The 26,026-nt window shown below is 37.6% G+C and overlaps 2 protein-coding genes across 2 annotated transcripts; one reads left to right on the plus strand and one right to left on the minus strand.

Moving 5' to 3' along the window:
* Nucleotides 1–183: 183 nt before the first annotated feature.
* LOC109036637 (putative acyl-CoA-binding protein) lies at nucleotides 184–19,813 on the minus strand. The gene is made up of 4 exons (XM_019050983.2): nucleotides 19,584–19,813; nucleotides 5,954–6,013; nucleotides 2,566–2,680; nucleotides 184–1,031 (listed from the first exon to the last, which is right to left on the minus strand). The coding sequence occupies exons 2-4, from the start codon at nucleotides 5,966–5,968 to the stop codon at nucleotides 892–894; spliced, it is 270 nt and encodes an 89-aa protein (XP_018906528.1). The 5' UTR covers nucleotides 5,969–6,013; nucleotides 19,584–19,813; the 3' UTR covers nucleotides 184–891.
* A 298-nt stretch (nucleotides 19,814–20,111) lies between these two features.
* LOC109036635 (uncharacterized) lies at nucleotides 20,112–25,772 on the plus strand. The gene is made up of 5 exons (XM_019050981.2): nucleotides 20,112–20,282; nucleotides 21,018–21,177; nucleotides 22,782–22,988; nucleotides 23,726–23,905; nucleotides 24,737–25,772. The coding sequence occupies exons 2-5, from the start codon at nucleotides 21,018–21,020 to the stop codon at nucleotides 24,844–24,846; spliced, it is 657 nt and encodes a 218-aa protein (XP_018906526.2). The 5' UTR covers nucleotides 20,112–20,282; the 3' UTR covers nucleotides 24,847–25,772.
* Nucleotides 25,773–26,026: the final 254 nt, after the last annotated feature.

A 26,026-nucleotide genomic window follows, 5' to 3' on the forward strand; every position in this document is an offset into this window, starting at 1 on the left:
CCACCGCAATTATGAAACCCTGTATTGGACAATGGACGTTTTCGCATACGTCAATTCAATTTATGGCTTGCTACAATTTAAAAACGGCTTTGTATACGTTATTTGTGATTGCTGACAAGTGCATTTTGATTCACTGGCCTTTGATGATTTTTACAAAGTAGGTTAAAAGAACTGACAAATAAATAAAATGTTTTAATATGTTTTGTTTTTATTGATTCGCATATATTGCTTTGTAAAAAATAAAACGTACAACGAAAAATAAAAGAAAGGATACAGCAATGAAACAGACAAGATCACATTATATAACGAGAAAAGAAAGTTGAAAGTTATTTGTAATCTTCTCAAAGAAGAAAAAACAAACATTTTGGCTAAATAATAATATTTCTCTTCGCATTTTTGTCTTAATTAAAGATCCACTTAAGCATCATTAGTATTATCCACTTAAATATTCCACTAAGTGAAAAATTATTTTTAATACAGGGTAAGTAAATTCTTTTTTAAAAGAATGCCTTGTGGAAGTGAAAACTAAAGCTGTCTTTTGTTCTAAGAAAAAAGAAAAAGCAAAAATAAGAGGGAAAAAAAGGAAACATAATTCGGTCAATAGGAAGAAATTTATCGTGAAGACCGTACTTCATAAAACATAAATAGCATCAAGGTCAGTCATCAGGGAAGTTACATAGAAAAAGCATTATCATAACACAGCACTTACACCAGAAAAAAGTGTTTTCCGAGATTAAAAAGGATTACAGTTGCCACCTCTAAAGTAACAGACCCAGGCACTTGAAAACAGAAAAACACTTCTGTAATGAAGAATAAATCTCAAATTTTTAAAGTAAATCGTAACGAAAGGAAAATTGACCCACTTATATAATACATCAAGGAAATGGTCCTTTATTTCAATCCATATTTTTCTATCAATTTTTGTACAGTGGCAACATATGACTGTTTTGCCGCCTCAGAGGATGTCCCTTTCTTGCCATTCCATGCATCCCACTTGGCTTTTCCTTTTAAATCAAACATACCTGGTCGATCTGAAAAAGTACAAGTAAACAATAAATTCCAGGCTTAAAGTTATAGAATTAAGTACAAGTACATGTGACCGAATTTATAAAAAAGGACCTCGTCTTACAGGAGAATATTCCTTAACTTTTTGCAAAAACTTAAATCACATTTTTTCGAACTTTCAGGGTCAAACTCACTCCAAAATTCTTAGATTTTATTACTCCATGCATTTCGAGAAGTGAGGGAAAATTTTCTCCTGTAAGAAAAGGTTCCTTTTCATAGATCCAGACACAAATATATAATATGATGTCTCCAGAAGGAACTACCATAAAAAGAGAGCATTCATATGAATGAGATCCAGGATTTTGTGAAAAATATACCTCAGAGCCAAAAAAGAAAATCTTTAGAGAATATCACAGATGCCATGAACCAACATCTTTGATATGCAAGTTGTTACTGGCAATAAAAAGAGGAAGGGTCCCTAGGGGCTAATTATTACTAAAATTAATTTGAAGTTGCAAACACTTTAAGGAAAGTGTATTTGCAGGAACAGACTGCAACCAAAAAAGTAACCAAAAATATCAACCTGTTAGTGCTCTGACCAGCCCATTTAGATTATTTTTTGCTGTACATATGTTACCTTGAATTAAAATTCTGAAACTTCAACATTATAAGAATGGACCAATGTTAAGATCCTAAAACTTCAGCGTTATGAGAATGGATCTCTAGACAGAGTAAGAGAAGAGACACCACAGTAAAATAGAAAGAAAAGAGAATCAGAGAATCAAAAAACTTATATATTGAGTTCCTTTATTGTCTGTTTTTCTTTTTTACTTGATCATCCAGCTCACAGTTTGCTACCTCACTTTTTCTGTTGGTTTACAGTTTTAATTTTGTTTTTGTTCCTTTTGATCCCATACCACGTCAAATGTATCCTCATCAAAGTGTGTCATAGAATATGTTGAACACATTTAACATTACCAAATGAAACTCATGAGTAAGAAAATGGCGTTGTTGGTGTTAGTCAATTCAAACCTCCCCACTCTCAAAAGAACCTAAGTCTACCTGAGTAAAATCAGGCACAGCTTGGACTTGTGGTAAATTTTTCTGTACCAGGGTGCCCTACCTGATAAAATTGTCAACTTTTTCAGCATCTGATCAATACTAAAACGCTGAAGAATGAAGACATTATAAAAAGGTAAATGGGTAAACGGACTATTTCAGTACATTTTAAACTTGAACAATTTTCTCAGCACACTAATTTTTCCTCAACATATTTCCAAGTTAAGATTATAACAACAGAGGTACAATTCTTGAACAAATTAGACTGTTTCAAATCTCCTCTTACTCTCATGAGCAACATTACGTTAGGTTTTTTCTGCAAGTGGAAAAATTTAATCAATGTTAAAAAAGTTTCCCGTGTGTTCAACAAGTTCTCCATGAAATTTTGATGAGAAAACATAGTTTTTAGAAATTTATTTCTTACCCTGACTAACGGTTCATTCAGTCAAAGTCAGACATTCATACTGAATAAGGATATCATTACAGTGATATGATAAATACCTGTATTAACATCTCCTACTGTTCCTTGCTTATACAAAGCATAAATTTCAAGAAGTTCATCATCTGCAGGGGTTTTGACCAAGTTCTTGACATCTTCGACGGCTTTGTTAAATTGCTAGAAAAATAAGTGAGTATTAGACAACAAGAAATAGTAAACAGAAACATTCAAGTGAAATGACTTGAAATTTACAGGGAGATCTAATTGAAATAAAAAAAATTGTTCATGGTTGAAGGGGACAAGGTCTCATACAAAACAGTCATCCCTTCTTTTTTAGGACTATCCCATGACGTAAGTATCTCATTTGTGCCTGAGTGATTTTCTTTTTTGATAATAGAGCAGAAAAAAGTTTTCATGAGATCCCATACAGCATAAATGCCACCTTGCGTTGCTAAATATTTCCTGTGAGAGTCGTAGGATGTTCGAGCCATTAACCATCCGTGTATGGTTCGAGCATTGGTACTGTTACTGGTTACGTAGGATAGTATAAATGCCTTTTTGCATTGTCGCGGACCTGAAACAGCATGCGGGACCTGCTTGCACATGCTGTTTTAAGTCCCCAACAATGCAAAAAGGCATTAGTACTCCAGATGATTACACTCCGAATGATTCGAGCGATAGTGATTGGGTGCTCAAAATATCGGAAACGTAGGACGGCATAAATGCCATCTTGTGTTCTTGGTACTAAGGATAGCAAGAACAAGCACCTCCTGCAGGTGGATATTTTCTTTAGCATTAGTACTGTTCAAGAGCCACCTGTTGGTCGAGCCGGGTATCTACTAAAACTGGCTGGTAAAAATTAGTTACTTTTTCAGTACTTTTTTTATTGTCTTTCTAAAAAAGTCATTACCTCATGAGTAGAATAAATTCAGTACTTTCTCGGTGCCTTCAAGTTGATAGTTGATTTGAGTTCCTAATTAGTTAATTATATTTCTTAGCGCTTGTTTATTTTTAATTCTTCTATGAAAATTATCCATTTGATAAATACCATCTTAGCTTGAGCATACTTAAACTATTCGGTCAAAACCGCAATAGCGGCAAAGGAATAACCGACACGGCCAACGTGGAGGCTGCCTCAATATTGTAAATCTTCAATCGCATTGCTAAGGCGCAATGATACAACTATTCGTACTCTTCGGAATGCGTGAGGTATCACGCCACAATTGAAGGCGTTTTCGAAACTGCCAACTACCCATATTGGGATTCTTGTGTCGCATAAATAGGGGTCTCTACTGAAAGTGGCTGGCAAATATAAAGTAATTTTACAGTACCTTCCCAAGCATTTCAACACCTCTTAAGCGGAAAATGCAGTACTTTTTTGGTGCTGCGTTTAACTGACAAAATTCGAAAATTGTCAAAATTCACGCGCAAATCTCGAGATAAAAGACGTAGCCAGAAAATTCGACGCTCATTGGTAGCCTGAGGATCAACTGGCTTTAAAATTTTGATACAGCGGGAAAATAACGAAGAATCATTGCGCAACTGATTGCATATTTTCCAGGCTGTCTTAAAAACACTCGTGGCATGAGGCAAAAACTTTCGGACCCTCGTGGGGAATTCCCATACATTTTCAGAACTTCCGGACCGCCCTCAAAAAATCAGCACTATTTCCGGACTTTTCGGACCAGCAGACACCTTGGTCGAGCCACCTACAGATGACTCGAGCAATAATATTTGGGAGCCCGAAATATCGGAAACGTAGTTGGAGGAGTCCATGATGTTCAAAAATTGTTTCCACCATAGGTAGTGTGAGTAAAAAACCTACTTAGCAAGTTTTCTTTTAAGTTCCTCCTAAATTACCTACTTTAAACCAAAGACAGGGATCTCTAATTTGTCGGAAGAACCTATTTTCAAGTCAAAAAGCAGCAAAAATACCTTCTCCCTAACTCCCTTTGCTGTTCGTACAATTCATAGATTGTAATAAAATTGTTTTTTTTCCGAATTCAAGAAATAATCTGATTCTGTATTAGTATTGCTTGGAAATTTAAATTATTAATAACAAGTCAAGCTATCAATAGAAAAGTCCAGGAAAAAAACAGGTGACCCATAGTCTTGAAAAAGTGGAGATAACCTCAATGGGTCAACTGAAGTGCAATTTTCTCTATCCTCGATAACAACTCAAGGACAACTCAATACTTTTTCATGATTAGTCTAGCTCTTACGGCTACGGGACGGATTCGCCTGAAATCGGCTTAACTGCATTTCATGTTGCGTAATTTTCTCATGATGTTGTGTTTTGGCAGAAAACTGAACAACATAATACCTATACTTAAAAAAATTCTGTGAATTTTCTCCTGGACTTGAAGGAAATATGCTTACAAAATTTCCAGTTAGAATCTTGCTACGTTTTCTGTTAAAAAAAATAAGACAGGAGAAGTTATTACGCAATGTTGGGTGTAGTTAGGCGGATTTTGCTTAGTTTTTGAAACTCATTCAAAGACTTAAAGAGAATCAGTGAAACGCCCGATGCTAAAGCCATCACAACGTGTTAAGCGGCTCCCAGCTCCCCTAGGATATTCCCCGAAAAATTCGTGGAAAAATGTAAGATAAGATTTCGGAAAAAAAACTAAAGGAGCAGAAATCCGTATCCTTACAGTTCTCCGTCGTCGATATGGTACAGTTTACACGCAGCGTAAGAATTGTTGCCTGAAGGTCGAAATTAAGGCGAACGAACCAACACGTAATGCCGGAGTTGCAAGTGAACAAGGCTTGATTAGCCTTCATTTGAACAGTTAGGCAAAAGCTGATCCTCCGCGTCGAAATGGTCGTCATCTTCGCACGTTGATTTGCGTTCTATACTTTGCTAAGACTTGAAATCTAAATCTTCCATCCACATTTCAACGTCCCCAGTTTTACGAGTCATTTAGCGGAGAGCCGAAACAGTTTCCTAGGCTTGCAGGCTTGAGGAACTATTTTAGCAAACTGCTATGATTGGGCGAAAAGTTGAATAAGGGGACATTCTTGTCCCTCGTTTTCTGGTTTACTCCTATTTTTCTGGCCTGAATATGAAGAAAACACTTTTTTCTGAAAAGCGACATAAAAAATCTGCCGAATATTCATGGTTTTAGAAAAACGTTTACCCTTTGAATAGTGCCAAACTCACGACCGACGTCACATATACCTGAAAAATCAGGGAAAACTGTAAAAAAAAGATTGAAAAAATCGGGATCGGGAGCACGTGGGTTTTAGATCCCAGAGATCGTCGAGAATTGAGAGAACACAACTTCAAGGGGAAATAATGAATTTGATTTTTCGATTTTCTTCACCCTGAAATGTCCCCTATTTGAAATTTTCGCCCGATTATTGATGATCCAAAATACAACTTCACAGGCAAAAAAGTACCTGAGACGTCGAAAAGGGCACATTGTTACACAAAGATCATATACTTACTTCGTCTAAAGACATCTTGAGGTGAATGCGTCTCTACAAACTTCCTAAGGATACTGACACCTGTAACACACGAAGAACGAATTAAAATAAAAGAAAAATGGAATAGATGTACTGTGTATGGGTATGAAAAATGAGACCATTTCAAAATCATTTTTTATCAAAAGGGCATTTCTTGGTTGCGGTGTCTCAGCATCTCTGCTAACGTTTCATCAATTATGACGGAGGAAAAGTTGAACTATTACAATAGTAAAAGCGCTTTTCAGAAATTGGTTTCCTTCTTATAATATAAATTAGCAGTGGAGATCTGAAACACCTGAGCCAAGAACAATGCCTTTTCTGTACCTAACGCCTGATACTTACTTATCAACATTTTACGCAAAATATGAAAAATACCTGGAAACTTTCAAAATTCAACTTAAAAGTGAGAAAGATAGTGTTTTTTGTGTACGTCAATTCACGTACGTGCTACCGACTCACAAAAAACCCGAAGTTTACTCGAGTCAAAGCAAGCACTAAACCGAGTAATTTCGGTTTACTTATTTCACGATGAAAGAATTTTCCTGCGTGCCTGTCACATTTTTTCCGACTAGATTAGAGGTGCCTTCATATCCGAGGAAAAAGAGAATGTATTGCAACCAAGCTCCAGCTATTTGCGAGACGAAGGTTGTTATCAGTGGCTAAGTTGACCTGCCTCAACGGAGGTCAAATCTCCCATTGAAAAAAGCCACGAGGAAGGGGAATCGTTGTTCTTATACTGCCGTGCTAAGCAAGAACGCCGTAAATCCATCAAGATTTTCCCTCGTTTTTTTGGAACTTAACACTTAATAAAATAAATACTGTTTTACCCATGCACATCAAATTTTTAGGTTAAGTTCTTGATAGTATTTGCGAAAGAATTCTATAAAAACTTTGCCCAGGTACCAGGGCCGGATTAAGGGGTCGGCCACATGAGCCGCGGTTCATGGCGGCAAAATTGGGGGGGGGGGCGGCAAATTTTGCAATTTTTTAAACGCAGGTACAAAAAATCGGTTTCAGAATAAAATTACAAACATGAAAAGGTGACAAAATCTCTCATTTCCTGAGAGTCCATTAATTTCTAATTTTGTCGTATTTCGGTGATACAAAAGACTGCGCACCTTTAATTAGTTGAGTTAAGAGAGAAACCAAACACGTAATTTGGCCTGGAGCGGCGCGGCGCAGAGAGAAATGATGACGAGGATTTGAGATGAAAAGAAGAAGCCCTCGGCGCGGCGGTCGGCATGTAACACATATTAGCGCCTACGAGACTGCATGAATACTTCACGCATTGCGTCAAACACAGTACGGTCAACAGCGGTCGGCGCGGCGTGAAACGCACAGTGCCTACAAGACTACATGAATACTTCACGCATTGCGCCAAACACAGTGCAGTCAGCGCGGCACGGCGCGGCGGCGGAAGTTAAAATTATTAAACCACATTTATGTTTGTTCTTTCATAATTTGTTAGTTTATTTCTTACAAATGAAAGGCCTTGTCCACACAGAGATAGGTTTACGGAACTGAACTTTTGCGCGAAGTTCCGTGAACTTTTGCTAGTAGTGTTGACAGGGCTTACGCAAAAAATGTGTCCAACACGAGTAAACGCGTCTTATGCACCCTTCTCCCTCCGGCACGTTCACTTGATGGTTTTCATTGATGTTTCAAAATGAATGAGACGAGGGCGGCAAAATACAGGCGGCCCATGGGCGGCAAGATACACAAGTTTTTCTGCTTTGATACATTGTTTCCAAAATATGTAAAATTGCGTATTTATTAAGCCGAAATTAATTGTAAACTTTTTACTTCTGCACAATTTTGAGATAAAAGCTAATTAGCTTATTTTGTAATTGCAATTTATATGTTTTGTTAAACTACTATCCTAATTATTACACGGCGTACGTTGCACGGAAGTATAATGCTCAACCTTATTGTTAGTGGATTCTAGGCCCCACCTACTCCTCTGGTCGTAGTTACAAGGTAACTTCTGTATTAAAAATATTTATCGGTCACAGAAACAATGCTGCATTCGTTATCGAGACTGAAATAATGATTCCCGTGAAAGTAGTTAAGTAATACCTAATACGTAACATGGTAACGACAAGCTAAAAAAGGCAAATTCCACCAGGGATCTGCTAAGAACACTATGCGATGATTCTATTTTCTCCATGTTGATGATGGGTTTTTCGCGAAGTGGAAAGTTTGAATCTACTGTTCATTAGGTAAGCTCAGTGGCGTGGCGTGCTTTGCGATATATTGATTGTTATGCCATTTAAACCTATGGAAAAGGATCGATAAACAGGGTGTTCGCAGCGAACACCTAAATAATCGATTCTTTATCATAGGTTTAAATGATAGAACAATCGATACATCGCAATTCACGCCACGCCACTGGGTAAGCTACAAACGTTATCGACGGTGAAACTGCAGAAACGCGTATCTCGGTTGCAGTGTTTCAAAATCTCCTCGACTATTGTATTTTTTAAGATAGACCGAACCAACAGCATGGTTTGAAGTTTTCACACAATATTCTTCATAAAGAGAAGAAAAATCACTAGATTTTTTAAAAATGACGTTCAGCAGTTTTCCAGGGTGTCTTTTTTCATCATTTTGGGAAATCCTGATTTTTCCTGATTTTTGACTGCTAAATCCTGATTTCATAATTTTTTCAAATCCTGACTTCACGCAAGGCAAATGTAACTTCACACAAATAGCTCCAAAAAAAAAAAAGTCCGATCGGACGGCCGACTTTTCTCAAATCCTGATTTTACGACCGATTTTTCCTCAAATCCTGATGAAATCGGAATTAAATCCTGATTGACCTCAAATCCCGATAGAACCGGGAAAATCATGGTGCTAGACACCCTGTGTTCAATGTAGAAAATAAAGTAGGCATGCCAGGAGGTCTCCAACGCCGCAAAACCGAGAGACGCATTTCTGCTGTTTCATCATCGTTTTACTGTCTTACTATGCATCAATTTTGAAAGATTTTGATGCCTATATTCAACCGGTTCTGCATGACATCTTGATAATAAGACATGTCGACGGTGTAAGTCCGCAACCATGTATCTAGTTTGCGGTGTTGGAAAATCTCCACTCCTATTTTCATTCTTTACAGGAGAACATAGGACAAATCGACATTATTCCTAAAGTTTTCGTATAATTTTCTTCGCACAGGGCAGAAAAATCAAGGCGGTTTTTCAGAATTACTGTTGATTAGTTTTTCAATTAAAAAATAAAGTATGGCAGGAAGTCTGCAACGTTGCAAACCGAGACACGTGGTTGCGGACTTACACCGTCCGTGTGCTTAAGAGGCCTAATTGGATTCACTAGAAAAAAAAACACATTGGATCTAGAGTCCAGACTCTTAAAAACATCGACAAGAAAAAATACTCTTGATTCAATCAGATTCAAGCTTAAATCAAGAACCAAGCCTCTTCCTTTGAGCGGATTTCCTTTTGATTTAAGCTTGAATCTGATTGAATCAAGAGTCCTTTTTCTTGTCGATGTTCTCAAGAGTCCGGACTCTAGATCCAATGTGTTTTTTTCCAGTGTTGCATTTAGCAAAAAGGAGCCAGCGCGATTACAGTGTTCCCAAAATCGTGCAAGTTCTTCTTTTCTCTCATAAATACTTAATACAGATACAGTATTAAAATTTACACGATTATTTTTGTTTAAAATTAACAAGTTTATGGTGGGAAGCAAAATGTATTCGCTATTCTGGGACATTTTTCAGATAAAAATGAAGGAGCGACATTTTAACAACACTGCAATCGCGCGGTTCCTTCTTGCTAAATGCGATCCAGTTATTGCCCTATCTTGGGATCCATTGTTATAAATAATTGCAGCAGGGCGAGGTAGAATCCAAAACTGAAAAAAATCCGGTTTTTGGACTAGCAGCGGTTGAAGGTGAGTCCGCGACTCCACGAACGTCAGATAAAATTATAAATGCTAATGGCTGGACGCTGGAGCTCGGCTTTTGCTAATATCACTCGTTTCAAGTACAAACGTCCCTATCCTGAACACTCGTGATCGTGAGACCAATTTGCGATAACCATTAAAATTTGATTAGGTCGAGTTGATATTCATCTAATGGGAGACCTTGTTCTTTCGACATAACCGAGAGGAAGACGGACAAATTTTACGGACCAAGTTCTGGAAATAGCGAGATCCTTAGTGGGCGCGGATGAGCTTTTCGGTTTTCATTGAGTCCTCGCCACATAAGTTTACACAGTTCTGGACTGCGACAGAAGAACGTCTGTCGTCTCATAAACATGTACAGTATAGGTATAAATGCAAGAAGCAAGATGGCGGATCTTCTGTCGCAGTTTAAAAATGCGTAAAATTATTTTGCGTGGATTCTGATCGATTATTATGCTTTTCTAGATAATTTTTTGAGTGGGGGGGGGGGGGGTTCGTCATGGGCCATTCCTTTCAACCCTTCGCTACACAGCATATACTGTGGTAAAGATAAAGCAAAGGTAAGTACCTAAGTATAAGTGTTCAAGGGTGATTGCCCCCCTCCCCCCACCCAAAAACCTATACAACTGTAGAGTAAAAATACCCGCAGAACTGGTGCATTTCTTCGTCTGATTACACAATGCGATAGGAAGCAGGGACAAGGTTGATATATTTTTTGAGAATTATTGGTAGAGTTAAACCGTAAGTTCACATATTACAGCTTGATTGTGCTTGAGAACAGCCGCAGTATTCATCGCAGGGAGGTCAATTTTCAAAAATTTTCTGGGAGAGACTCCCGAAAATCTTTTTTCTGGAGAACTCAAATCCCTGCTTGAAAAAAAGGGCGCTATGCCCTTGCCCCCCGAAGATTGCTCCAGCTACACCTAGTGCTTCGCCCGCATATCAGGAAAGCAGGGACGAACTAAGTACCTATGCTATACTTCGATACTATAGTTTCCCTCAATGGACTGCGACGAAACTCGTGGTTGTACTTAAAATTTTTGTTAAAACAAAAAAAATAAATAAAAAAAATAAAGAAAAAAATTAAAAAAAGTAAATATATATTCAGAAACTTACAGAACATAGTACAGCAGATCCCATTTTGCGTACCGGCCTTACCATCATTAAAATCGATTTCCCCCAAACATTTTAAAAGTAGTGGCTCTGTTTTTTTTATGTTCAATGTCGAACTGTCGAGATTTTGCGAAAAACATGCAACGTTCACGCTGGCGCAACGACGCCGGTCCATTTTTAAAACCTCTTTTCGCGGCCTTCCCACCTTCGAAACCCGTTTTTACGCGCGGCCTTCCCATTTTCGCGCGCGATACCGCTCGCAACCGGCCGGTCGCATGGTCGAGAAGTTGCTGCACCCCAGCGGTAAACAGGGCAGAAACGTTACCGAGACCGGTTTCCCTCCTTGGATACATTCGACAGGAAATTCATTTTGTGACTGACATAAACACAGCCACAACCATCAAGTTTTTGTTTTTCTAGTTTCGTCAATGAACAAGGAAACATACTTATTTCAATTAAAATGTTTTAAAATGTCCCTAATTTGCATTTTATTTTTTCAAAAGAAGCTGAATCAACCTAACCTAACCTAACTTTGACGTAACATAGTTCTATAATTCTTTGGGGAATTGAGTAGGAAAAATAATTAATACCTGTGGGTGATATTAAGCAGGCGGGAAAAATAAAAACATTTAAGCAATCATCGAAATTTTTCCCAGCAACAATAGATGGAAAGCTACAAGAAGTTCGCCGTGCCAGGGAAGAACGCCGTATGAACATTCGACAGTTGCCCGATTTTCCCCTCAAAAATGCTCGTTTTTGAGGAGAGTTGTGAATATTTTCTCTTGAGATTTTTGGATAGGTTAGATCTAGTTACGAATAAAATTCTCTGAAAAATTGGAGGGAGAATCTTCAAAAATTCCCCTATAAAGTCGTATCTTATCCAAGGGAATTTGGCAACACCTGAAGGTTCATACGACGTTTTTCCTAAACACGGCAGAAGTAACGTTGCAAATCCGTGTTTTCGCAGTCTGATTAACATGCTTTCGCTAGAAATAAAAAATAGTCGTTGATTCTTTTTTAGTTAAGGAAAGAAGACAGCGAACGAAAACAGAAAGTTGATCGTAACTTTAGTCAGCTCCTTGCGTACTTTGCTCTCAACACAAATAAGTAGCCGCTTGCGTTCGGGTGGATACAAAATATAGGTAGGACAAAATTCCATTAAATAATATTTGTGGAACGCCAGAAAAAAAAATACATAGGAGGCAACAGTTGCTCTTATGCGGAGAGGAACCAACAATTTTATAAAAATCCCCATTTCTCAGTCTAAAAGGGAGATCTATACAGCAGTGTGGGGTGATAGAAGGTAATTGTTACTGTAGAATGATAAAATAACGTGGACTCTTTATGTCTATCAACTACTCTGCCAGCATAAGTGAACGAGTTATCTGGAAAGGGACCAAGTCTTTCTTCCAGATGAGTTACAATAAGCAGACTATTATAGCGTTGTGGGGATCATCTTGGAAACGGAATTTTTCTCATAGGATAAAAATGATAGCATTAGAATCAACCTCCTTCCTCCTATGGACAGAATTGATGTATTCAACTTTTTGGAGGGTTGGATACAGGGGTCAGTTACGGGGTTAGCGAGGTTATCGTCTGCTATTTATCTCGAGCTTGGCACAGGGTAGGGTCACATTCAGAACCACACATAACTGCTAGAGATGCATTACAACTTGGTTACTTAAATTAACATTATAAAATTCTATATCTCATCGGGGAACTGAGCGAACCTGCAGCTATGTTAAGAGTTTTGGGGGACGTAGCACGCAATTATTTAAATGACGTGTTCTTTAAATAGAACTATGGAGATGGTCTTTCGAGGTATTTAATCAGTTACGCGTGAGTACCGAAATGCGAAAATGAAAACACTTTTATGACCAATTTTAATTTTAAGCGCAAAAACGATCATTACTAAGGGGGAAAAAAGGGGGGGTTGGAATATAGCGACTTTTCAACGGAGGAAAACGACCAAAATCATTTGATGTCACAGTAAAACGAAAAAAGAGAAATGTCGCGTGAAAAAAACCTGGTTAAGACGAAAAATATGGCTACCATTAAAGCGTTTCCTGCTAATTGCACGCGCATGAGGACAGCGTGGGGAAGGAAGGAGAAAGAGAGGGGGAAAACATTAAAAAATATACAGAGGCGATACCAGCAATTTGGCAACACCGGATTTTCTCCATTTAAACCTATGCTAAATAATCGATTCTTGTCGAAAGCACCTGGCTCCTCCACCTCCAAGAATCGATACATTTCCATAAGTTCAAATGGAGGAAAGACATTGTTGTCAATTTGCTGGATCCGCAGATGAAAATACCTATTTTAAAAACATTTACACCGCGGTGACCAACCGTTGCAAATAACTAACTTTTTTTTTTTTTAGGTTCGCATATGCCTTCTGATTTTACTTTTAAAATATAAAAATTCGCTTTGCAATACTTGGTTCCTGCATTGAATTTCTCATCAGCTTCATTCCTGAATATTGGTATATCATTTTGGTAAAAGGTATCCTAAACAAACGAAGGTAAGGGCGCAAATTATATGACAGGGCAGGGTTTTGCAATACAAATGACGGAGATCAGAGTAAACCAACGATGGAATTGCGAAAACACGGGTCATGATTGCGGTATATCAAAACTTACACTCCTCCATCATTTTTTTCAAAGAAAATTCGTCTGAGGACAAAAAAAAATCATGCTAACTTAAACCTTGGAGATCGTGTACAAAATCAGCCAGCTGCTGGTAAAGTAATTCTGTCCATATTTGAGAAAAGTCGCTTGAACATGACGAAACAAAACATAGATTGGTGATCCAAAGCACCTATCTTTGGTACTTCAATCAATCTGGTTTGTTTTGTCATATTTGAGTGGCTTTTCTTTAATCAGCGCAAATGTACTTGCTCACTTACTTACTTACTTGCTTACTTTACGAACTATCTGACTGCTCTTTCGACACGAACTCCGAGGTTTAGGAAATATTTGACCCACTCCCCAAATTTACTTAGTTCGATTCTGTTTCCGGAACATTTTTGTCCGAAAACGACTGCATGCGCGTTATTTTGCAAAAAATTAAATTGTGACAGGAAATCTCGAGCACCGCTGTCAAAGATAGTGCGATTTGGTGCTATAACTATCGATAGGTTCAAATAGGTCTGATAAATCTATGTTTCTCAGATGTGCGCAGCAGCCTATATCTAAAGCGAAAGAAGGTGACGTGAAAAAAGCATAAAAGCTATGCATGAGCGCAATAGAGAGAGAGAGAGAGAGAAAAAAGAAAAACTGACGACCAATAGCGAAGTCAGATTCTTTGCCTGCGAGTTTTTCGTCTTACGTCACGGAGTAGGATTGACAGCTCACCGTGTTTAATTATGTAAATACATGCCCTGAGCGAGAAAGCAAGTAGTAGTATGATGTCGTCATGTGTAGTGACAATATGATAAAGGAATAATGCTATGCATGCGCATAATTTTGTTGATGAAATAATTCGGTGTCTAAAAATTCGGCATCGCATTGATGTACCTATGAAATAGTAGTACATCGATGGTGACGGTGAACCTAGAGAAAACATACACCCCGACTTCGGCAGTTGCATGCAAATATCCTCCTTGGAGCAAATGTCCATAACTTTTCTTCAACAACCTCAAAGGAGTCTTTAAAAATATCCGGAGAAGTATAGTAAAGAGGTATAGTTTTCTTTCGAAAAATAAAATGAGAATGAATATTTTGAAACACTGCGATGACGGAGGTTGTTTCATTGATTTGACGATATAAATAAATACAATGGGTACTCTTACTTTCTTTGCAATTTGTTATAAAATTTCATTGCTTCGGTTACGTTCTAATCCGATTAAGCATAAAAGTTAGAAATGCTTAAAATTTAATTTGGAAAAAAAAAAAAAATTTAAAAGAAAAGAATGCAGGTAAAGAAAAATAAATACGCTCTGCGAACGATTCTAGCTAAATTCGGCGGGAGAAAATAAGTGTAACTATTTAACTAAATCGAATGTTATTAAAGTGCTACAATTGACGAGTCGCAGTCGTCTCATGCAAGCAAGAAGTGAGGGAAGCGAAAGTGCCTTCAATTTTTGAGAATGCAACACGTACATCCCTGGAACACGAATAGTTGCCACGAATAGGCGCTACAATCAACTCACTGTCAGTCTGGTCTTTGTAAAGTGGAAACTCCTTCAATTTTTGGATATGCGACCCGCACATCCTAGATACTGAAAATATAAGAACATTTTACAGAACTCGTGAATTTGTGATAAAAACTTTTAAGAAAAATGATTAGTAAGTAAAATTAATTTACGTAAACTACAAATTGTTCCGTCACTTTAAGTTTCGCGAATCTCGCGAATAATTCGTCAGGAGCCCGCCAGTGGTGAACATTCGTCGATTAGCGTATGAATATGAATTGCATTTGCAGTTGACGACCGGCCTGTTGGCTAGTTTTCAAATCTTTGACCGGCCTGCGCCTGCCTAGTCTCCAAATTGAGCAATTCTGCCACCCGGGTGTAACATAATTTTACATCCCAAAAATTAATTTTAAAACAAGGTCTCAGGTCTGAGTCCGGCATCATGGGAGAATGCAATGGTGTATTTTCTTCGGGAAATACACTAAAAAGCCAAATTGGACAACAGCCCCATTTTACATTCGATTTTTATAGGGTAAGTGCGTGCTGCGTGATTGTGTTAGAGCTTCTGTTGCATTCTGAAAGTTGACCGAAATTGTGTCCAACACCTTTCTGGAGAATTTATATGCTGCGGTGGTGCATCCTCTACTTTGGGCGAGATGAAATATTTCATCTCCAGCTATGGGAGACAATTTTAAATTTTAATAAGTTTGGTATTCAGGCACGTAGCCAGAATGTTGTTTCGAGTGTGGTTTCGAGGGGGGCTTGGTCGAGTGAACGAGGTCCCCCCCCCCCCCCGACTAATGGGGGAGTTTGGGGGGTATGGAATACCTCCCAGCTCAGAGGGGGGTCCGGAGAGCCTCCCCCAGCAAATCTTTCAATTTTAAATATATTTGCACGCATTTTGAGGCTTTCGTGAAGCAGATTTTCCATCCGCACTTCTGCGGAAAAATTAAGTTCCTTTTATAACTTTCAGCCCAGGGCCGGATTAAGAGGGTGGCCACATAGGCCGCGGCCTATGGCGGCGAATTTTGCAATTTTTTTAAATGCAGGTATGAAAAAAATCGGATTCAGAAAAAAAATTATCAACGAAAAAAGGCGACAAAATCTCTTTTACGTGAGAGTATAGTAATTGCTAATTTTGTCGTCTTTCGGTGATACAAGAGACTGCACCTTTAATTAGTCAAGTTAAGAGAGAAACCGAACACACGATTTGGCCTATGCAGAGAGGCATGATGACCACGAGGACTTGAGATGTAAAGGAGAAGCCCTCGGCGCGGCGATCGGCATGTGACACATATTAGCGCCTACAAGACTGCATGAATACTTCAAGCATTGCGTCTAACACAATGCGGTCAGCACGAAACGCATAGCACCTATACAAGACTGCACGAATACTTCACGCATTGCGTCAAACACAGTGCGGTCAACGCGGCGCGGCGGCGGACATTAAAATTATTAAACCACATTTTTGTTTGTTCTTTCATAATTTTTTCGTTCATTTCCTATGAATGGGAGGCCTTGTCAACACAGAGATAGGTTTACGGAACTTAACTGTCGCGCAAAGTTTTGTGAACTTTGTGAGTTTTGCTGGTAGTTTTGACAGGGCTTTCGCAAAAATGTGTTCAACACGAGTAAACGCGTCCTATGCACCCCTCCCCCTCCGGCACGTTCACTTCATGGTTTTTATTGATGTTTCAAAACGAATAAGAAGGGGGCGGCAAAATACAGGCGGCCCATGGGCGACATGTAGATAAATCTGACCCTGTTTCAGCCTAAGATACCTTAAAATTGTCGCATTCAACACATTTGGAAAATTTTAGAAATTTCAACTCTATTTGAAAGTTCAAACTCTCTCTTTTCTCGCCTTTACTTATTTTCTACCTCTTCTTTTCTTCATTCTCTTCCTCCTTTTCTTGATTTCGGGGGGGGGGGGAGGGGGGGGCTTGAGCCCCCAAGCTCCCCCCCCCCCCCCGCTACGAGCCTGTTGGTATTACTTTATGACTCAGCCTGATGGAGAAGCAGGACAAAATGACAAAATTTGGAGGCCTCAAAGAACATCACAGTGCTGATAAGAATTATTTGAAAGTTGATCGACCTGATGATAATTCCTGACCAGGAACAGACTGACACCAAAAAAATGCCCAGGAATGCCGGCTATCAGAGCTCCGATTGGCCCATTTTAGTTGTAATTCAGACATGTGAGGGAGGCAAACCAGTTGCAAACTATCTTAAATATCTTATTGTCGGCCTCCTATGGTGTAGTGGTTGCAGCACTAGCTCTATGATAGGGAGGTCCCGAGTTCGATTTCCAGCCAGGCGACCCGAGTTTGATGGTCTCAAACAATGGTTGCCTGGGACTGGTTATTGAGGACGGAGGGGGACGAGGGGGAATCTTGTATTACAATTCCACCTATTAATACTGGAACTATGGTCCATGTTAGGGTGATTCGTCAAGCTCTCTGATTAAGGTCCAACTGGCATGCAATGTATTGCATCAATTAGGTAAAAAATATTGGCAGATTTTGAATTTTTAGCCAAAATAAGGACGATAGCCCCTGGCCCTCTATGCATGAGCTTAAAGAATCAAAACCAAAAAATTGGAAAAAATTGGAGAAATGAACACAGAATATTGTTTGGGAAAAACCTCTCATTTAATACAGTTATCTACTTATTTCTGTATTAAATGCGATGTATTCTCCCAAACAATATTCTGCTTTCATTCCTCTGAATTTGTTGTCTAATATTTTGGTTAGGAATGATTTGTTGGGCTCATGCCCAGAGGCTATCCCCCTTTTCTTGGCTAAAACTTCCGAATCTGCCAAGATTTTGGACATAATTGATGCAATATATCGCACCGCCATGATTGATCACAGTAATGGAATACCAATTGTTTTGCCTCGAGACGTACCATTTTTGCTGTTACTTTGGTTACTGAGTCATCTCAAATAAAACATTTTGCAGGATAGGTATCTACCATGGGCTTGCGAAAGGGGGTTCCGGGTGGCCTGGCTCACCCTAGAATAGAAAATAATATCATCTGCCCCCCTCAGAAATTTTGAATGGGCGGAAAATAGGGATGGGCGATTAATCGAAAAAAACCGATTAATCGGAGCAAAAATTAATCGATTAACGTGAACGATTATTGGTATTAGATTAATCGAATAATTCGATTATCGTTGTCGATTAATCGATTTTGGGCCAGAACGTTCCACGTTGCCGTCAGATTTGTCACAGCTATGATTTAATGCGACTTCTAAACCCAGGTTTCTCAAAACTCGAGTAATATTGCAGCTGACAGTTGTTTATTTTTGAGGATCATGCGCAGTCAACCGTTTAGGTGTCTGCGCAAGCCGGCACCGTTGTCGAATTGTCGATCCGTCGGTCAGTCAATCCTCGATTGCTATTGGACGGTGGCAACTGTGTAGTTTCATTCCATCAAAAAGCGGGTAAATTGAACCAAAAAAAACCTCATAATCACTAGTCTACTCTGATTTTTGAAGTAAAGTCTAGATTATAAAATGTATGGCTATTTTCAGTTAAGCATAAAGAGGGACATGTGCCAAGGTGCATGTACAATCTGGTTGTAGCAAGTTTAAGCAACCATATCCAAATAACTCTTTTGTTGCTACCAAAATGGATCGTGATTTGATGCGATGCTAAATAAAATACCCAATCTAATTTAGGAAAAAAATTATGAATAGAATTCAAATGCATGAAATCACTTTTTTCTCCTTTCTCATGGAGTTTTGAGCGGCCATTTTTCAAGTTCAATATTTCGATTAATTAATCGATTAATCGATTATCAACCACCGATTAGTCGATTTGAAACGATTACTTCATTCGCGATTAATCGATTACCGATTAGTTCATTAATCGCCCAACCCTAGCGGAAAAGACCTTCGTCAGGGATGATTCTTATCTCACTTGATGTAGAGCCGTAAATGAAAACACAGTGTTTATCCACTTAGTATTTCCTCAAATTTTCAGAGTTAAGTAAAATTTAAAAAAATCTCTGTATCTCTTCTACACAACAATTCGAAAGTATTCTTTGCTGAAAATAAAAACATAAACATATTTGTTCTGCAGAAATTAATAGCAAATCGGCCCAGACCCCCCCTCTGTTATTCCATATCCCCCAGTAGTACGGAGGCCAGGCCCCCCCAGCAAAATGACCTAGGTACACCTGTGGTACTTGATGCAATAGTAAGTAACCTGTGCGAATCTATTATAGCAGGTACGTACTGAGCTCCCGGGACTGGATGAACAGACAAGTTGAACTAGGTATCGACTCGTGAAGGTTTCGAAATTTTCACAATACCAACCAAAATATGCAGTGGTGGAACCCTTAACTGTAGAGCCACATGCAAATCAGTGATCAGAAAGTTGAGAAAAAAACTGTTGGTACTTATTACTTCATCTAAAAAAATAAGATATGAGGACGTTTACCTGTAGGCGAGACAACACTATACTGATGTGGATGACAGGTGGTCCAACTACAAGATGACACGAAATTGCGAAGAATTCACTATTTGATATTCACTGAACACTAATATCAGAATTCAGAAAGCGGAACTTGCGGCGGTAGCAATGCTAGAATGGAAATTGATGATGATGATTAGTGCAGCTCGTCCACTGCTCACTAATGAACTTGCTCATGTAAAACTGATAAGCTGTGTAGTGGAGGGGAAGATACGGACACCGTTAGGTAGGCCATTGAGGAGGAATAAAAAACAATATCAAGGTTTAAAACAAGAGCCCCCGATTGTATTGTAGTACACTATTACTAGGGTGCATGTTAAAATTGATGATAGTATTTTTCAAATCATTGCTGTGACAAGGTACAGTGCTGCCTTTGCGGTCAACTATATAACTACCAGCAGCTGGTGTTTGATCCTTTTCACGCTAGAGAGCGCGCTCGACTTATATTTTGTGTAAATGTGCGTATGCGTGCATGTGTGTTAGTAAATTGTTATTGTTTGACTTCTTATCACTTCAAATCCCAACGGTTTTTACAGTTTTTTTCTTAGGACCTCTAAAATTTAAGGAATTACTTTTTTAATTTAAAGAGACTGCTCTTACTCTTGATGTTAAAACTAATTTATTAGTTTGTGTGGAAGAATTCTCCTAGAATAATTTATTTTCACAGTGAGTAATTTTAACTTATTGACTATAAATCTTAAAATCTTGACATGTTACTTCAACAGTAGAAACTTATCTAGGAACATGTTTTTTGTTTCTAAATATCCCGAGTTCTCCCTGGATTCCAAAACTTTTTTCAGTAGCTGAATAATTTACTTACCTGACTTTAATTCAATGTTTAGGTACAAGCTGCAAGAGAAAACCTCACCGCAGGTCATTAGCAAAGCTCAGAGTGGACAGAGTTTCAAAATCACCCAAAGGGACACCCATCCCAGCACAGTTTTCCTTCCAATCACCTGGCGAGTTGCGCATACTTACTGAAAGTAAATTTTTAATAACTGTTGGCAACAAATGAACATTTGTTTCAAGTCCATCCTGCCAAAGCTGACCATGTTGGTGAGAGAAACTTAGTGCCATATTGACGCCAACATGTTACCAATGCGGCACCATGTTGAGATCTAGATGTTACCATGAAGGAGCTGACACAGTAACACACTGCTTTCATTGTAGTCTGTTTGCCCAAGTTGATATAAATTTGGTAATTCCTATTTTAACAACATAATAACACAAACATAATTTTAACATGTTAATAACATGGTTGCAGCTTTTGACAGGGCATTTCTTGCACTCATCAAAATTGGAATACTCCTCAGCCGTAACAGTTCTCCTGCTCCAATGATAGTCTTTAAGTCCTGAGTATCATACTTTTTGTTTTAAGCTTGTGTTTGTGTTAAATTACAGATGGGATTCAAGTATTTTTTTCAATCGCCACCAGACTCATCAGATGATATTTTTGAGAATCGTTTCAATGAATTCTACCATGATGTATGTCTCACAGCAAACAGTCTGGAACGGAGAATGGTTGAATGTGAAAGCGGTGTCGACACAAGTTCCAAGCTAGGTAAATATATATCCCTGTTACCCTGACTTACCTTTGTAATTATGATAAGAATATGGTGATTTTTTCAGATTATTCAATGTTCATAAGCGGTACGTTTTTCCTCAAAGAAAGGTCCTATGCAATTTGCAGGATATTTTCCTTACAGATGTCTGCTTATGGAAAATTATACATGAATTATTTTGAAGGAAATGTTAGACTGAGATGCTAGAGCATGGACTTGTGCTTATTGAGATATTACATTTATTTTTAGAAGTTACTCTTCAGTTTCCTTAAGTCTAAGTAAGTAGTGCGATCAAAATCAGCTGTCTTGCCCTATGTTGTCACCCAGCCTGATTATAAAAATTCTTCCATGCAAATGGAACATTTCTCCCAGGAAGTTTAAATTTTTCCAGACTTGGCATAAAACTTGAAAAGGCATATGGTACACTTATGATTCACAAACCCTCAAATGCTTATTTCTCTTTCATTGAAGTTTGCAAATTACGTTTGAGCTTTTCAACTCTCAGAATTGACTCCTGTAATGATGGTTTTCTTTCGAACATTTTCCCATAGAGGAACCAAAATCAGAATTGCACAATCTTTTTCATTGCTGAAATGCCTGACAACTGATTAATTCGCAAGAAATGATTTTGTTTTTAAAGTGAATGAAAAGGAATCCACATTATTCCTCTATCGGAAACCATGATTTACACAAGAAAGAGGGTGAGAGAAAGAAAAAGGAGAACAAGAGTGTTAAGGAACGAAAAATTGAGGTGTGCCTTAAATACAAGAGTCTAATAAAAAATAATGCCATTGGTGCTTGACAATTTTAGTAGCAGCAAGTTTAAAAGAACACTTCGACGGTGCAAGTCGGCAATCACATAACTCGTTTGCGGTGTCTGAAAATCTCCGCAACTATGTTATTTTTTTAAAGGAGAACAAATGGACATGATTCCTTGAAGTTTTTGCAGAATTTTCCTCGCACATAGAAGAAAAATCACGGCAGTTTTAAAGAATTACCGTTGAGTAGTTTTCCGTTTAAAAAATAAAGTATGACAGGAAGTCTGCGACGTCGCAAACCGAGTTATGTGATTGCCGACTTTCACCGTCGACTTACTCCATACCACGGATTATCTGAAAAAATGTGGCGGCTGGCCGCTTTGGATAATGCAGAGGTCACTACGACAAGCTCAACTTGACACTCCGAATTTGTAAATAATTAATGACTGAGGCACACCCACCTCTTATTCATTCTATGGTTCAAAAGTCAGCAGGTGTGCAAGCAGGGAAATAGGTACTACTTCTTGTTAGGAAACCAACCTAGTGGAGAATAGAAAGGAGTCATAACTGTGGGTTTGTTCTGCCTGCCAAGATCAAATATAAAAAACAGGCAAAAAAAAAAAAAAAATCAATTTCCCCCAAAATTAGTTTGAGTGATCCAGAGTTTGGAAAATCTGAGGTTTAGCGTTTCCATTTTTACCAAATTTTGTGCGTATATTTCACTAAAAAGCTATTGCTAATGCAGTTGCAATTAAGCCTCCAAGATTCTTCTAATGCAACTAGGTAGGAACTGTGTTTCTCCCAATTTTTTTCCAATATTTTAATTATAATAACATTTTTTCCAGTAAATTTACAAGATTTGCAGCAATCCATTAAGAAACTTAAGTGCGAAATCGCAAATCATTCCTCTAATGAAGAAGAACTCAATGTCCGGACAAAAGAGCATAAGTTAGCAGTTCTGCGTAAAGAGTTCGAAGATGAAACAAACAGATCAGCTCTTTTGAAAAAGAAATGTGCGATCCTTTTGGACTCGTGTTGTTCCATAGAATCTGGTAATATTTTATTTCAAACTCTTAGAATCCTAGAATGTAAATATACATTTCAAGTTTATTTGGACCATCTACATGAGCATTAAGAAAACACTGTATTTGGCTCATCTATACAGTTTAATTGTATTAGAATTGAGACACTGGTTTCCTCTGAAAAGCAATCCACCAAATAAAATCTTTAAAACATCATTGAAGTTTTCATTAAACTTCGTTTGAGTCATAAAGTTTTGTGTCATTTTTGATACCCACTGAATTTTTCCTTGATCAGAAAAAGTGCACTTTTTTGGATATTTTTTCTTTTTCTCTCATAAACTAATTTGTCATGGTCATTTTTTGCACTTTCATTTAAGTACCTTTGTTCTATAGGACTTCACAAATGGCGTAAGTTTTTAAGGCATATCTGAAACAATTGGTAACTTAGAACTAAGTTGCATTTTGTAGAGTTTTTGCATATGCAGAGTTTTCCTACAGAACAGCACAAATGAAAAGATAAGTTCGTTGAAACTGTCTTAGAAGTTCTAAAAATTGTTTGATCACATTCAAACTGTGCAAACTTTTGCTAATTAGTAATCGAAGATCCAGAAAATTGATTCACTTAAAAAAATCTTTGCACGAACGTATATTCCCCATTTTAAGAGACAATCTCACAAAGGATGACAATTTAATGTGTTATGTGTTGCATTCTTTTGTACCTTTATGCTTATGCACTGATTGATGTTTTATTTTGCATTTTGTTGCAGAAAGAGCTTCATTAGCTTACAAGACTCGTCAAAAACACAATGCATTCCTGAACGTAATTAAGTATTACTCCACTTTGCTCAATTGTAGAATTGTACCTCACTCTGACAACGTTTACCAATTTCACTTTCTGAACTCAAATGTCGCCATCCGCCTGAGAAAGAAAGAAGATCATATGGAAGGTATAATATAATCTTATTGTAAAATCTAAGGTTAATTATGTATGGGTCAATTGGGCTTAGCCCGAAATTACGTTTCAATGATATCAAATTGGACATTCATTATCACAAAATAATAAGATCTGTCAAATGCCTAGTTTCTTTCTATGTCCAACACTAACTGAGGTATCGCCCTTCAAGAAAACTGAGCACTTACTTAGGTACCGTGGTTTTTCCCTCCTTGGATTCATGAAGTAGTGATTCACAAATATACACTGGGTACTGTACTTAAAATACAGATGAAACTAAGGTGGAAGAAACCATGATATGGATCACTAGGGTAGACGTTGTTATACGCTAGGTTTTTGAACGGCGATATTTCTGTTATCATTGGCTGTAGGAACTTGATGGTTGGATACCTACATCTTTTTGATTTCTGTTGATCTATTAAGTTAAATCATCAAAATAAAAGTCCATGGCCAAGGCAACCGTCCCATTCTGATCAGTAGGTGAGCAAAAATATGAAGCTTGCTGACAAGTGAGATTAGAAATTACATGATTTCTAATTGAAGTTGATACAATAAAGAAAATCTGCTCTTTCCAGGGCTAATATGCTATGTGAAAACAACTAATATAGCACTTGTTTGTTTGAGAGCTAACACAGCTTTGAGCTTAATAACTATTTCCTCAAACAATGAATGTCATGACTTTTTCACTAAAACCCTCTCTGTATGGGTCATCCAAAACTTCAGTTCAACTACAATTGTTAATGAAAGTTCACAGTGCATGCTCATTTTTCTTTTCAAAACTTCAACTTCGTTTTTCGGATTTAAGTGTTCTTTTTTTTCATTTCAGTGGTAGGATTTCAGCCAAAACTAAATATCGAAAATGACATATGCCAGCACGTCAAGGAAACCAAGGATTTTCAAGGGCTCGCATCTCTCTTTCACTCTATCTCCCAGTGACTCTTTATAATTTTCATTTGTTTTTGACCAAATAACAATGAATAATAGTATGTATATAATTTTATGATAAATGTTTAAATTTTTCAAATTTTATTCAGTCGGATTCAGCCAGTAATTAACAATTTTTGACAATGTATCAATTATTTTACCCGAGTTTCAAATGACAGTAATGTGTACTAATTTCATTGATCACTCTGGTCAAGTACCTTCTTCAATGGTTCATATCAATATGTACTTTGTTCGGTTTGATGTACATGTTCAGGCCATTGAAAATCTATCAGCCATATTTTTCAGGGTGTCTAGCACCAGGATTTTCTCGACTCTATCAGGATATTCTTGATTCTATCAGGATTTAATCCAGATTTCATCAGGATTTGAGGAAAAATTGGACGTAAAATCAGGATTTGAGAAAAGTCGGCTGTCTGACCGAATTTTTTGTGGAGCTATTTTTGTGAAATTGCATTCCCTTAATTTTTCTCTGCAAAAAATCAGGATTTGGTCAGGATTTAGCAGTCAAAAATCTAGATCTCATCGGGATTTCCCAAAATGAAAAAAAAAAAACTAGACACCCTGTTTTTACATCTACTTAGTTCAAAAAAAGAAGGAAAAAAAAACGTTTGAAACTTTTGGATCCTGATTTTTTTCATTATTCTCTTTAATCACAAGAGCTTCTCGCTCTCTCAAAGAAGAAGAGAAAAATGCAGATACCTACTTATCCTTAAACAATACCATTTGCAATTCTGCAGAAATGTCTTAATACTTAATTAGTTTAATTGTGTTGTCTTCAGTGAAATAATTGAAGTATAAAATTACCACAATTTAGACATATTAGGAATTCTTCAGCTTGATAGCCATGTTTATATCTTGTTGAACTCATTTTTTCTTAATTGTATAATTAATTTGATTAAAGAATAGATGACTTTTCACTCCTTTGCTAGTTATCCATTCCATTCAATCATCCCACCATTAATTACAAAAGCGAAAAAAATAGATAAATTCATCTAAAAATTCATCAAAATTGGAACCATAACATGATGCAAGAATGTTTTAAAGGCAAAGTGACGTCTCAAAAAGTAGATGCCACGTTGTTCTCTTCAGGAAGAATATCATAAGCTCTAAAATGTCAACTGTACTATTAGAGACACTAAAAACCGCATTGCAATTCTGGAAATTTTATTTC

The sequence above is a fragment of the Bemisia tabaci genome, chromosome 5 (assembly GCF_918797505.1).
Source record: "Bemisia tabaci chromosome 5, PGI_BMITA_v3".
Classification (NCBI taxonomy): domain Eukaryota; kingdom Metazoa; phylum Arthropoda; class Insecta; order Hemiptera; family Aleyrodidae; genus Bemisia; species Bemisia tabaci.